This window comes from Diorhabda carinulata, chromosome 5 (genome assembly GCF_026250575.1).
Source record: "Diorhabda carinulata isolate Delta chromosome 5, icDioCari1.1, whole genome shotgun sequence".
In the NCBI taxonomy this organism is placed as follows: domain Eukaryota; kingdom Metazoa; phylum Arthropoda; class Insecta; order Coleoptera; family Chrysomelidae; genus Diorhabda; species Diorhabda carinulata.
Genome location: NC_079464.1, coordinates 29,274,949 through 29,290,383, shown reverse-complemented (window position 1 = coordinate 29,290,383; position 15,435 = coordinate 29,274,949). Strand labels below are relative to the sequence as shown.

Below are 15,435 nucleotides of genomic sequence, written 5' to 3'. Positions count from 1 at the left end.
TTAGCTCGTTCCTGTTGTGTTCTTGTTAATCAGAGTTTCATTAACACAATCGACGGCATTAGCGAAATCATAGAAAAAAACGAAGAACAGAAAACATAGTACGTCAATAGTACATTTATTAGGTAGGAAATCAAATTTTTGAGCTGTCAAGATTATATGTATGAAAAGAAAGAGTTATAGGCGGTTTTTTATTAGTTTTTCAATGATCTTCGATAAGGTTGGTAACAATGCAATAGGACAATAGTTACTAGTGTTATTTTTCTCGCTACCCTTGTACAGGGAAACTGTTTTTAGACCTTTACAAACGATTCGTTGGTTAGAAAACATAAAATGTTAATCATCACTTCTGGAAAATTTAAAAATAATTTATTTGATAGCCCATTGATGCTACAGGAAGTCTTATGGTTTGCTCTAGCTCAAATCTATTCACAGGTCAGCGATTCTTTTAGAAGGAAAGAGAAAAGAGTCCGTCTGAGTCGTAGTTAATAGTGTTTGATGAACGCGTTTTGTTTCCCAAATCATTGATGATATACCAAGTTTCTTTCGAGGAATTTTTAGCTCTACAACAATCTAAAGTGATCTCATATTCTTGGATAAAGTACGTGTTCCTTCCATAGCCCATGATTTGACATTATCAGTTTTACAACATATATTTTGAAAAATTTACGGAAATTAAGAACACAGAAAACAGTTAAAAAATAAGTCAACCTATCAAACATTTTTATGACTCGATACTTTTTGACACTTTTTGACACATATTTTAAATGTGTTTTTGAAATCAACATGTTTTTAATAGATTTTTGTGTCAAATAATATGCGCATTTATTCAAAATCATTGGTGAGTCTAAAACAATACAGTACTTATAATATGTAAGTATGAAATTTTACAATAATAATAATGTTTGTCTACACAATATGAAATAGAAATATGTACGCGAAAAAAATGTAAACAAACGTGCAAAAAACGTATTTGTGGGTAACAGAAGCTTCGTACAATTTGTACGTGTTACACTTTTATATCACAATCCAAAAAACATTTAAAATCATCTGAAAATATTCTCGTGATTAGAAATCATAGTGATGCCATACTTGGAGCTCTCCAAAAGTTATATACTCCGTAAGAGCTTCGTCTATCTTTGGAGTATTGATCGCACATTTAGAGCTCGACTTCCAAGCATACCCTGAGGAAGCTCGACTCAATACGAAAGAGGGAAATTCGATTTATAGGCGATCCAGAGTTTACGAGAAACTTGGACAGCTTAAAGAATAGAAGAAAGGTCGCTGATCTGACCGATGCTCTTCCGAGTTGTCCAGCATAATCCTACTTAAAGCAGTGTTTGCAAAACCTACTCGGGCAGGACAGACGACAAAATTTCAATTGATCTGGACTTCTTTCTACGGAAAAGTGCAATCAGCTACCAAGGCACGTCTCTACACGTCATTCTTATGCCTCAACATCTTCTATTACAGATGTATGATTCTTATATTTCCCTCTAATCATTTTTCTACATCCCAAAATCCGCTGACTGTCCAAAGGATAAGCATAATAAGGATTTAATGTTACAATCATACGTTACAGCTTCTCTTTTTAAAACCAAAAGTTTTTTCTAGTCTACGAACGTTAACCGTAAGTTATGAAAATGCATCTCCGATCAAAATATTTAAACGTCGAAGAAGCAACGCTCCCTCTTCAGACTCAACCAATCTGTCCAGTAAAGTAGCGTTAGTCAACGGTGGATCATCGCCTTTCGGGCTAATATGCGTCAAAGAACTTTTGAGATGCGGTGCTAAGGTAAGGTAAGGTTTGTTCATAGATTTGTGCTGATCGCAATAATAATTGAAGGGCGTGATGATTGCAGACTTTTGTGAGAATGAAGGGAAACAAAAATTGTGCCAGATCTGTACGGATTGCGAGACGAATAGAGCGGCATTCATTAAAAGCGATTTGAACAACGTTTTGTTATTGAGAAGTAAGTAAATCCGGGCAGAATAAATCAAAACAGCTTTTTTAATTACTTTTTCTACTTGTATATTATAACATAAATACTCGGTTTTGATAATGTACGGAGAGTATGTTTTAGTCACTTTCTTGATGAGGTATAAGGTAAATCATTTCGTATTAGAGACGGAAGAATAATAAAAACAATGATCTGAAAATGGAAAGTCGAATACAAAGAAGGGTTGCTGCTATGTTCGGCCACTGATGCTTTACCAGATCGTTTAATCCTCGGGCTTTAAAAAATCAAAACAAGGACAACCTGTCAGTGTTTTGTTGTGCTAATAAGAAAGCATGGATCCGGAATTGTTTTGTTTCTGAAGTTGAAACTTATTTAAAAAAAGCACAATTTAGACTTTAAAGCAATTCTACGTACTAGGAACGAAAATTACGTTGTAAATTTTTCATTTTTAGATGCTTTCCTCAAAACAAAAACTTATTTCAATCAAATAAATATTATTTTGAACGTTATTGAACAATCTCAAGAGAAAATGTGGACCGAAGAAATAAATCAAAATATTGTAAGTACACCTACAAAATGTAGCCACTATGTAGTTAAGTGAATAGTGTAAATTTCAGGTCTAAATCGTAAACTGATTTATTTCTAGGTATTAGGTCAAGAGCCGGGTTTTTTTTTGTAAAAAACGTACGGAAACAGGTATTTTTTTAATTCAGGGGTGTCCCCTGAATGTAAATCCAAGTGGGCGTCATGGGGGGGCTTCACTTCAGCCGCCATCTCGAAAAACACGTTTTATTAAATATCTCGCGAACCGCGCATGGTACGACAAAAATTGTACAAATCATTATTGTAGATAATAATATTTGCCATCTTTTTTATTTGAAACTTTTTTTCGTACAATTCACAGGTTTCTAGTTATAGCGCGCCAAACTTTTTTCGATATAGTTTTTGCTAAATATTTAGTTAGGCTTCATCGTAAGAATTGTTATTCTTAATATTATTATTATTAATTAACGTTATGCTTGTATTATGCTATTTTATATATTTTATTTAGTGTGTATAAAAAGTTTGTACAAAAAAAAAGAGATGAGACAATAAGAAAAAAAATAATAAAAGTATTTGAAATATTAAAGCTAGGAGAAGAGCCGGAGTAGGTGGATCAAAAAGGAATAAAAAACTAGAAACATCACTAAACGAGATACTGCATTAGAAACAAGAAGCCTTTGACAAAATAAGGAGCTAAGGAGCAGGGCTTAAAAGTTTTGAAAATATGGAGATAATAACAATGATAATGTTCATGTACAAAAATAATAAATAAGGATAATAATGTATTAAATCATGTCCTGAACTGCGTCGATATTTTCGTGGACTGACACAGAAACTGGCCTTCCCGATCGGTCATCATATTCAATGGAAAATTTACGTCTTTTGAAACTTGCAGTCCAATATTTCACGAAGGACATTGATCACCAAGGGTATTAAGCATATCTTCGTAAATCTATTTACCTTTTAACCCTTCTAAATACAGGTGGTGGACATCTTTTTTCTTTTAATTTATTGCGTAACTCTGGTTTACTTTTTTGACGTCAAACTTTACACTTACACTTCTAATAATTTATTGTTCGTTGCTATGGTAACGCAATATTTTGTTTATGAATGGAACTGGTCTAGGCTAACTGGATATCAATACATCCCCGTAAGTGAATTGAAAGAATGAATATTAAACTCAGAGCATGATAATGGCAAAATAAAAAAAGAAAACATAATATTTAAGTACAAGGATATTGGATAAGTAAAAGCTGTAAATTATATCTAAGAGCAATAAAAGAGACTTAAGTAGAATTGGAGAAAGCTGCTCATTTATTCAAAGTAATGAAAACATCACACAAAGTATTGAAAAAACCTAAAAATAGAAATTTTCAAAGAGCTGGTAAAGCCTACGATGTAAGACATGGACTTTGATTCAAAACCAAGTAACCTGTATAAAATATCAAACAAAACATAGAAAGACATGGGAGAGAAACCCCCAATCAAACACCTCACAGTAATCTTGTTGAAAATTAAATAAAAAACAAAGAAGAAACCAACGAACCATTACAAGAAGGACTTTTTGTAAATGAAGAGTGTTTAAGTCAATACTAAAAATTGTTTTCAGAATATAAAATTGTACGTACATAGTTATATTGAGTGAAAATATTGAAACAAACAGCAAACGAAAAGCTACATCGTTATTAAGTCAAAAATAAAACTAGACTGAATCAAATTACGCAGAAATCAATGTAAGATGTGAAAAACCGAAACTATAGTAGAAGGAATGAGACTATAGTTGAAAAAGACAAGAAGAAGAAAACGCCAGACGAGGTTAATAGACAAAGATGGTAGAATGACAGAAAAATGATAAAGACAATTTAAAGACAAAATAGAATAGAAAGAATCGACAGTTTTTTTAATTAGATTTATCGTCGAATTCTATCCATAACTATCTGTACAGTTCAGTACAAATTGTCAGTACTCATTTATGTTTTAATTTGAATATCGACCACGTTAATTTAACTACCCAGAAAGGGATATATTGCGGTGGAATGGCCCATTATAAACGTTGTGTAGAATTGTATATGATCAATATTGCTACCACATTTCTGGGGATTATATATTTTACAATTTGAACGCTGCTTTAAATTCGTTATAAAGGAATTCGTATTCAATGGAATTTCTTTGTTTCCTTAAGGCCTCACAATCTGGAACATTCGTAAATGAAGAAAGAACCTCCGGTTTTGTGCTGTTTTATTTTGTGATTTTCAATTTTAGTTTCTGGGTTTAGAACCACGTTTTTCGGGTTCCTCGAATGGCGAGGATTGTCTATCTGTGACAATCTAACATATTTTGACGACACGAGGTTTTTGATTACGATTTAGAGTAGTAGACAGAAGTGGATAATGAAGAAAGTAATAATGTTGATATAAAAATAAAATACCATACTTTTTCTTTTAGATTATTTTTGGAACTCCTAATAATTTACAGTTTTTTGATTGGGTACTGATATTAAAAATAATTATTTCAGGAAGGCCTTGTTAGAAGTACTTTACTGGGTTACGAATTTATGGGTATTCATAAAGGAGGATATGGAGGGACGATTTGTAATTTAATTATATCTCCATCATCAGAAGGCAAGGAGCTGTGTCCAATTTTAGCGGCTACTAAAACCTATGCGATCAGTTTCGCTAAAGAAATGTCTTCAAAGTTTAACAACAAAACAGGAATTAAAGTGATCACGGCTTTTGCTGATAACGACGTAGATAACGAGTCTGCATCGAAAGATAGTAGTGAAAAAAGTGACAGGTAGTACGTTAATTTTATAGAAGGCCACTCAGTAACCAGGGAAGCGATTTTGGAACTCATCTATCATAAAATTTGTGGGTTGGGACATTTTATACAACAAAATACGTTAAACTTGTACTGAATTCGCCAATTCCGGACGAAACTTTCGTTACAACACTTTCTTAAAATCTACATACTTTTCGATAAATTTTTTGGTAGCAAAAAATCGGGCATATTTCCTTTTTGCTGGCAATATCGAATATCGACATTCCTTTTTTTTGAATAGCCCTCGTAATTTCAATAGCATTTACTCGTAGTTGGGTAATTGAGGATTGAATATATTGAATTGAGTAGAATGTTATATTTTTTTTAGTTTTCACTAAATTCTCTTCATTTCAGAGACAGTATATCAAAAATGTTGGAAAGCGCATCCCCAGGATCTGTTTGGACATTACATTTTATAAAAAGAAATAACAACTAAATAAAAAATTGATATTTCAAGTGTTACTTTATTTTTCTTCAAGGTGTTGTTGTATAATTTATATTTATATCGAAACCAAAAAACAAACATATTTGAACCAATTAGAACCTAAAGCTTTAACAATCCGGTAAATGATTTAATTGTCTTATAATCACATATATCTTCGACTTCTTCTTCATCTTCTTTTCCTACTACTTCTTCTTCTTTTTCTACTTCTTCTTCTTCTTCAGTATTAGTTCTTCGACTATCTCTAGAGCGGTCCATAGACCCACAGTTCTGAGCGAATCGCATTTTGTCAAAACTTACCATAGTGCATAAATGTACTGTATTAATAGGTCTGCAATTTAAGGCACTATAGGCTAGGGCATTTACGAAATTACTTGACAAAATTAATAGTAGAAAAAAAAAACCAACGCCATCGTGTTCTAGTGGTTAAATAAAAGTTATGTGCATAAAATTCAACATTTTTTGTCTATGCGTTATTTTTTTTAAACAATAAAAACACCAAAAAATCGGTACAAATTTTGGTTTTTTGAGTTTTGCGCTGAACCTATGCAAGACTCGTCTTTGTTATTATGGGCAATATTGTAGAGAATTTAAAAATCTTCAAAATAAGCTTTTATAAATTAAATTTCGATGATTTGTTGCTTAGATAATTTAACCGAAAAGATAATTTTTTAAATTGTTTATAATTTGTTTAATTTTAAATATAAAAGTTTCCTATTCACTGAAAACCGAGATCGCGATGTACTTAATCAATGCTGGGCCCTGTGGCCCCGATAGTTTTTGCAAAATGGCAATTAAACCGTAGGATGGTTTGATCATTTGAACTAAAAATCCCTCATCTCAGTTTTTTAAACATTTTCTAAAAATATCGTAATACCGATGTCATATTCGGAAAGCTGGCAGTTTAATTTGGGGCGAACCAAAAGTACTGCCGCTTTTACAGAAACTGATATACAAGAAAAAACAGACTCATGTCAGAGAAGGTACGAAATATTTATATTTTACTTCTAGCCACAGTTATAAGGATAAAAACTACCAATCAAAAAAGCAAAGGGCATTTTCGGTTTAGTGTCTTAGTCAACCTCTACATAAACAGTATCGAAAAAACATAGAAATATCAATGGAAAATCTTTATCCAACATGAAGGGGACGTTAACAATTATTTCGAAAATACTTTTAATAATAAAATTATTTCTTCACACAATACCAGCAAGGTTTATAGCCAAGTGAATTGAATAAATGTTTCAAATAGCTTTGAAAGAGCCTTTGAAATCTTGATGAACAAAGAAAAAATAATTCGCCTTTATTGTTTGCTAAATCATTTTTAAGTAGCCTTAAATTTGTTTTTAATCAGCTAAGGTGAAAGGATCTGTTATGAAATCACATTTTCATGTCGGCCTCGAAACCGCTACTATCTAATAGACATTATAAAATGTTCAAATTTTAGTGAGTCCGAGGAATTTGTCCAAAATCAAACGCAAATCACAAGCATTGATTATAATTTATTAAAATACTCAATTAGTCGTATGACGTGATGATTTTAGACGAAAAATATGGAAAACCAATTTCATATATACATGATATAAGATGGGAATCGACATGTGTACAATTAGGACAACTGGAATGGAAACAATTGAGGAAGGATCAGGATGTTTGAGAAGAGCTAGGAATCCAGGATGTGCGTGGATCATGTTGAAAGAAAAGAGATGGATGGCAAAACAAGATTTAGACACACAGAGATCACCAAAAAGATTATATGGGACCTGGAGCTCTGCGCTTCAAGAAACACTCAACAGGAGCTGGGGTGTAGATGGATCCAGTATCAAAATTTGTTGATGAGCTCTTAAACCTTGCCGCGGAGAATCCCAAATGGAAATAATTGAGGGAGTGTTAGAATGAGAAATGAGGATGTTTGAGAAGAGCTAGGAATCCAGGATGTGCGTGGATCATGTTGAAAGAAAAGAGATGGATGGCAAAACAAGATTTAGACACACAGAGATCACCAAAAAGATTATATGGGACCTGGAGCTCTGCGCTTCAAGAAACACTCAACAGGAACTGGGGTGTAGATGGATCCAGTATCAAAATTTGTTGATGAGCTCTTAAACCTTATCGCGGAGAATCCCAAATGAAAATAATTGAGGGAGTGATAGAATGAGAAATGAGGATGTTTGAGAAGAGCTAGGAATCCAGGATGTGCGTGGATCATGTTGAAAGAAAAGAGATGGATGGCAAAACAAGATTTAGACACACAGAGATCACCAAAAAGATTATATGGGACCTGGAGCTCTGCGCTTCAAGAAACACTCAACGGGAGCTGGGGTGTAGATGGATCCAGTATCAAAATTTGTTGATGAGCTCTTAAACCTTGCCGCGGAGAATCCCAAATGGAAATAATTGAGGGAGTGTTAGAATGAGAAATGAGGATGTTTGAGAAGAGCTAGGAATCCAGGATGTGCGTGGATCATGTTGAAAGAAAAGAGATGGATGGCAAAACAAGATTTAGACACACAGAGATCACCAAAAAGATTATATGGGACCTGGAGCTCTGCGCTTCAAGAAACACTCAACAGGAACTGGGGTGTAGATGGATCCAGTATCAAAATTTGTTGATGAGCTCTTAAACCTTATCGCGGAGAATCCCAAATGAAAATAATTGAGGGAGTGATAGAATGAGAAATGAGGATGTTTGAGAAGGGCTAGGAATCCAGGATGTGCGTGGATCATGTTGAAAGAAAAGAGATGGATGGCAAAACAAGATTTAGACACACAGAGATCACCAAAAAGATTATATGGGACCTGGAGCTCTGCGCTTCAAGAAACACTCAACAGGAGCTGGGGTGTAGATGGATCCAGTATCAAAATTTGTTGATGAGCTCTTAAACCTTGCCGCGGAGAATCCCAAATGGAAATAATTGAGGGAGTGTTAGAATGAGAAATGAGGATGTTTGAGAAGAGCTAGGAATCCAGGATGTGCGTGGATCATGTTGAAAGAAAAGAGATGGATGGCAAAACAAGATTTAGACACACAGAGATCACCAAAAAGATTATATGGGACCTGGAGCTCTGCGCTTCAAGAAACACTCAACAGGAACTGGGGTGTAGATGGATCCAGTATCAAAATTTGTTGATGAGCTCTTAAACCTTATCGCGGAGAATCCCAAATGAAAATAATTGAGGGAGTGATAGAATGAGAAATGAGGATGTTTGAGAAGAGCTAGGAATCCAGGATGTGCGTGGATCATGTTGAAAGAAAAGAGATGGATGGCAAAACAAGATTTAGACACACAGAGATCACCAAAAAGATTATATGGGACCTGGAGCTCTGCGCTTCAAGAAACACTCAACGGGAGCTGGGGTGTAGATGGATCCAGTATCAAAATTTGTTGATGAGCTCTTAAACCTTGCCGCGGAGAATCCCAAATGGAAATAATTGAGGTAGTGTTAGAATGAGAAATGAGGATGTTTGAGAAGAGCTAGGAATCCAGGATGTGCGTGGATCATGTTGAAAGAAAAGAGATGGATGGCAAAACAAGATTTAGACACACAGAGATCACCAAAAAGATTATATGGGACCTGGAGCTCTGCGCTTCAAGAAACACTCAACAGGAACTGGGGTGTAGATGGATCCAGTATCAAAATTTGTTGATGAGCTCTTAAACCTTATCGCGGAGAATCCCAAATGAAAATAATTGAGGGAGTGATAGAATGAGAAATGAGGATGTTTGAGAAGGGCTAGGAATCCAGGATGTGCGTGGATCATGTTGAAAGAAAAGAGATGGATGGCAAAACAAGATTTAGACACACAGAGATCACCAAAAAGATTATATGGGACCTGGAGCTCTGCGCTTCAAGAAACACTCAACAGGAGCTGGGGTGTAGATGGATCCAGTATCAAAATTTGTTGATGAGCTCTTAAACCTTGCCGCGGAGAATCCCAAATGGAAATAATTGAGGGAGTGATAGAATGAGAAATGAGGATGTTTGAGAAGAACTAGGGATCCAGGATGTGCGTGGATCATGTTGAAAGAAAATCGATGGATGGCAAAACAAGATTTAGACACACAGAGATCACCAAAAAGATTATATGGGACCTGGAGCTCTGCGCTTCAATAAACACTCAACAGGAGCTGGGGTGTAGATGGATCCAGTATCAAAATTTGTTGATGAGCTCTTAAACCTTGCCGCGGAGAATCCCAAATGGAAATAATTGAGGGAGTGATAGAATGAGAAATGAGGATGTTTGAGAAGAGCTAGGAATCCAGGATGTGCGTGGATCATGTTGAAAGAAAAGAGATGGATGGCAAAACAAGATTTAGACACACAGAGATCACCAAAAAGATTATATGGGACCTGGAGCTCTGCGCTTCAAGAAACACTCAACAGGAACTGGGGTGTAGATGGATCCAGTATCAAAATTTGTTGATGAGCTCTTAAACCTTATCGCGGAGAATCCCAAATGGAAATAATTGAGGGAGTGATAGAATGAGAAATGAGGATGTTTGAGAAGAGCTAGGAATCCAGGATGTGCGTGGATCATGTTGAAAGAAAAGAGATGGATGGCAAAACAAGATTTAGACACACAGAGATCACCAAAAAGATTATATGGGACCTGGAGCTCTGCGCTTCAAGAAACACTCAACAGGAGCTGGGGTGTAGATGGATCCAGTATCAAAATTTGTTGATGAGCTCTTAAACCTTGCCGCGGAGAATCCCAAATGGAAATAATTGAGGGAGTGATAGAATGAGAAATGAGGATGTTTGAGAAGAGCTAGAAATCCAGGATGTGCGTGGATCATGTTGAAAGAAAAGAGATGGATGGCAAAACAAGATTTAGACACACAGAGATCACCAAAAAGATTATATGGGACCTGGAGCTCTGCGCTTCAAGAAACACTCAACGGGAGCTGGGGTGTAGATGGATCCAGTATCAAAATTTGTTGATGAGCTCTTAAACCTTGCCGCGGAGAATCCCAAATGGAAATAATTGAGGGAGTGTTAGAATGAGAAATGAGGATGTTTGAGAAGAGCTAGGAATCCAGGATGTGCGTGGATCATGTTGAAAGAAAAGAGATGGATGGCAAAACAAGATTTAGACACACAGAGATCACCAAAAAGATTATATGGGACCTGGAGCTCTGCGCTTCAAGAAACACTCAACAGGAACTGGGGTGTAGATGGATCCAGTATCAAAATTTGTTGATGAGCTCTTAAACCTTATCGCGGAGAATCCCAAATGAAAATAATTGAGGGAGTGATAGAATGAGAAATGAGGATGTTTGAGAAGGGCTAGGAATCCAGGATGTGCGTGGATCATGTTGAAAGAAAAGAGATGGATGGCAAAACAAGATTTAGACACACAGAGATCACCAAAAAGATTATATGGGACCTGGAGCTCTGCGCTTCAAGAAACACTCAACAGGAGCTGGGTACACCCCAGATCCAGTATCAAAATTTGTTGATGGGCTCTTAAACCTTATCGCGGAGAATCCCAAATGGAGGGTGAGATTTTTCACAGGGAAACAAAAGTTTAGGTATTGAAAAATATAAAAGCATGTGTTGATTGATTCATTACTCGCGATAAATGCTTCTAGGATCTACTCAGCAAAACAATTGAAGTAAAATGAAACCTCTTTTTGTAAATTTATTAATCAAATCATCCATAGCAGAGGACGATTTCAGTTGTTCGAGATATTTGTCTTCTTTAGATACCAGGAACAATCTGAAATCCATTTTTGTCACATTGAGATTGTTTTTATATAGAAAAGCTCCTTTCAATTATTGCAGTTGTAACCAAAAGGGTCAGAAATAGAAATTATACATTCGGAAACGTGAAGCGAGGCTTATGAATGTTATGAGTGATATTTACGTAAGTGCCCTAATGGAAGGAATTTTCTGAATTTCAGATTTTAGGCTTTTTTCTCTTTCTTTATCGATTTTTTGTAAAAAAGGTTTGCACCTAATATCATTTTGTTTCAATAATCAAAAACTTTTCTCTATCGAGTGTTATTGATTGTGTTTGACTGTCTTTTGTTACATGAATAATAAATTTGATAGCTTGAAGTAGATTTTTAAAAAGGCTGATTCATGGAAATCAACTGTGGGATGGTGCCGTTAGCGTCTTATAGGAACCTATGTAGGGTGACGACATAATTCATGGGTTCAGGACGAGACTGAATATTCAAAATTAAACAGGACAAAGTCCTATTGAAAGACAAGGAAGATGATCGACAAACATTTTTATCAATTTTTCCCATTACCATAAATTCCTCGCAGTTATTAATACTGGTTTAGTCAATAGGGGTATTTGTATTTTTGTTCTTTTTTAAGGGTAAAACGCGGTCGCTTTCAGAAGTGATTAACGATCATTTACTAACTGGGAAGTTAATTTGGAATGGTGTTAATAATGGCGAGTTGGTGAGCAATTCATTCAATCAGAGGAAATTAAGCAAATCCGCTTTCGCGGCCTAATTTGTCGAAAAGAACAAAATAATTTGGGTAATTTGAGGATTTCTTATGTCATTTACATCCTATCGTTCATTCTTTTTTTTAAATTCATATTTGTAACGTTGTAACGTGATATTTTGTTTTTATTATTATCAAAATATTTATTAGAGGTAATGCGAACATTCAACATTTCAACCAGATTCTTTTACAATTTCCAGATAAAATTTATATCTTCATAAACTTTTGATTTAATATTTGCAACAATTTTGAATCGTCGTATTTCCAAAACCATAACACTAAGCAATCTCCTGTTTTTTTTCCATCATACAAACATCCTTTAAGAACATCCCTTCGAAATTTCATCTTGATATTTTTATTAATCTAGCCTTAGTGACTTTTTGAACAAGCATATGGTTGTCATTAATATTTGCAACAATTTTGAATCGTCGTATTTCCAAAACCATAACACTAAGCAATCTCCTGTTTTTTTTCCATCATACAAACATCCTTTAAGAACATCCCTCCGAAATTTCATCTTGATATTTTTATTAATCTAGCCTTAGTGACTTTTTGAACAAGCATATGGTTGTCATTAATATTTGCAACAATTTTGAATCGTCGTATTTCCAAAACCATAACACTAAGCAATCTCCTGTTTTTTTTCCATCATACAAACATCCTTTAAGAACATCCCTTCGAAATTTCAGTTTGATATTTTTATTTATCTAGCCTTAGTGACTTTTTGAACAAGCATATGGTTGTCATTAATATTTGTAACAATTTTGAATCGTCGTATTTCCAAAACCATAACACTAAGCAATCTCCTGTTTTTTATCATCATACAAACATCCTTTAAGAACATCCCTCCGAAATTTCAGTTTGATATTTTTATTTATCTAGCCTTAGTGACTTTTTGAACAAACATATGGTTGTCATTAATATTTGCAACAATTTTGAATCGTCGTATTTCCAAAACCATAACACTAAGCAATCTCCTGTTTTTTTTCCATCATACAAACATCCTTTAAGAACATCCCTTCGAAATTTCAGTTTGATATTTTTATTTATCTAGCCTTAGTGACTTTTTGAACAAGCATATGGTTGTCATTAATATTTGTAACAATTTTGAATCGTCGTATTTCCAAAACCATAACACTAAGCAATCTCCTGTTTTTTATCATCATACAAACATCCTTTAAGAACATCCCTCCGAAATTTCAGTTTGATATTTTTATTTATCTAGCCTTAGTGACTTTTTGAACAAACATATGGTTGTCATTAATATTTGCAACAATTTTGAATCGTCGTATTTCCAAAACCATAACACTAAGCAATCTCCTGTTTTTTTTCCATCATACAAACATCCTTTAAGAACATCCCTTCGAAATTTCAGTTTGATATTTTTATTTATCTAGCCTTAGTGACTTTTTGAACAAGCATATGGTTGTCATTAATATTTGTAACAATTTTGAATCGTCGTATTTCCAAAACCATAACACTAAGCAATCTCCTGTTTTTTATCATCATACAAACATCCTTTAAGAACATCCCTCCGAAATTTCAGTTTGATATTTTTATTTATCTAGCCTTAGTGACTTTTTGAACAAGCATATGGTTGTCATTAATATTTGCAACAATTTTGAATCGTCGTATTTCCAAAACCATAACACTAAGCAATCTCCTGATTTTTATCATCATACAAACATCCTTTAAGAACATCCCTTCGAAATTTCAGTTTGATATTTTTATTTATCTAGCCTTAGTGACTTTTTGAACAAACATATGGTTGTCATTAATATTTGCAACAATTTTGAATCGTCGTATTTCCAAAACCATAACACTAAGCAATCTCCTGTTTTTTTTTCCATCATACAAACATCCTTTAAGAATATCCCTTCGAAATTTCATCTTGATATTTTTATTAATCTAGCCTTAGTGACTTTTTGAACAAGCATATGGTTGTCATTAATATTTGCAACAATTTTGAATCGTCGTATTTCCAAAACCATAACACTAAGCAATCTCCTGTTTTTTTTCCATCATACAAACATCCTTTAAGAACATCCCTTCGAAATTTCATCCTGATATTTTTATTAATCTAGCCTTAGTGACTTTTTGAACAAGCATATGGTTGTCATTAATATTTGCAACAATTTTGAATCGTCGTATTTCCAAAACCATAACACTAAGCAATCTCCTGATTTTTATCATCATACAAACATCCTTTAAGAACATCCCTTCGAAATTTCAGTTTGATATTTTTATTTATCTAGCCTTAGTGACTTTTTGAACAAGCATATGGTTGTCATTAATATTTGCAACAATTTTGAATCGTCGTATTTCCAAAACCATAACACTAAGCAATCTCCTGTTTTTTTTCCATCATACAAACATCCTTTAAGAACATCCCTTCGAAATTTCATCTTGATATTTTTATTAATCTAGCCTTAGTGACTTTTTGAACAAGCATATGGTTGTCATTAATATTTGCAACAATTTTGAATCGTCGTATTTCCAAAACCATAACACTAAGCAATCTCCTGTTTTTTTTCCATCATACAAACATCCTTTAAGAACATCCCTTCGAAATTTCAGTTTGATATTTTTATTTATCTAGCCTTAGTGACTTTTTGAACAAGCATATGGTAGTCATTAATATTTGCAACAATTTTGAATCGTCGTATTTCCAAAACCATAACACTAAGCAATCTCCTGTTTTTTTTCCATCATACAAACATCCTTTAAGAACATCCCTTCGAAATTTCAGTTTGATATTTTTATTTATCTAGCCTTAGTGACTTTTTGAACAAGCATATGGTTGTCATTAATATTTGTAACAATTTTGAATCGTCGTATTTCCAAAACCATAACACTAAGCAATCTCCTGTTTTTTATCATCATACAAACATCCTTTAAGAACATCCCTCCGAAATTTCAGTTTGATATTTTTATTTATCTAGCCTTAGTGACTTTTTGAACAAACATATGGTTGTCATTAATATTTGCAACAATTTTGAATCGTCGTATTTCCAAAACCATAACACTAAGCAATCTCCTGTTTTTTTTCCATCATACAAACATCCTTTAAGAACATCCCTTCGAAATTTCAGTTTGATATTTTTATTTATCTAGCCTTAGTGACTTTTTGAACAAGCATATGGTTGTCATTAATATTTGTAACAATTTTGAATCGTCGTATTTCCAAAACCATAACACTAAGCAATCTCC

At 34.1% G+C, this 15,435-nt stretch overlaps 2 protein-coding genes across 13 annotated transcripts in view; one reads left to right on the top strand and one right to left on the bottom strand.

Annotated features, from left to right (window-relative positions):
• The window catches only part of LOC130894660 (potassium/sodium hyperpolarization-activated cyclic nucleotide-gated channel 2), a 147,484-nt gene that overhangs the window by 88,563 nt on the left and 43,486 nt on the right, over nucleotides 1-15,435 (bottom strand). The gene's annotated exons all lie outside the window — the stretch shown is intronic.
• Nucleotides 733-5,774, top strand: LOC130894661 (uncharacterized). The gene is made up of 6 exons (XM_057801612.1): nucleotides 733-870; nucleotides 1,612-1,792; nucleotides 1,844-1,970; nucleotides 2,411-2,517; nucleotides 5,017-5,294; nucleotides 5,673-5,774. Exons 1-6 carry the CDS (start codon nucleotides 815-817, stop codon nucleotides 5,752-5,754), a joined length of 831 nt encoding a protein of 276 aa, XP_057657595.1. The 5' UTR covers nucleotides 733-814; the 3' UTR covers nucleotides 5,755-5,774.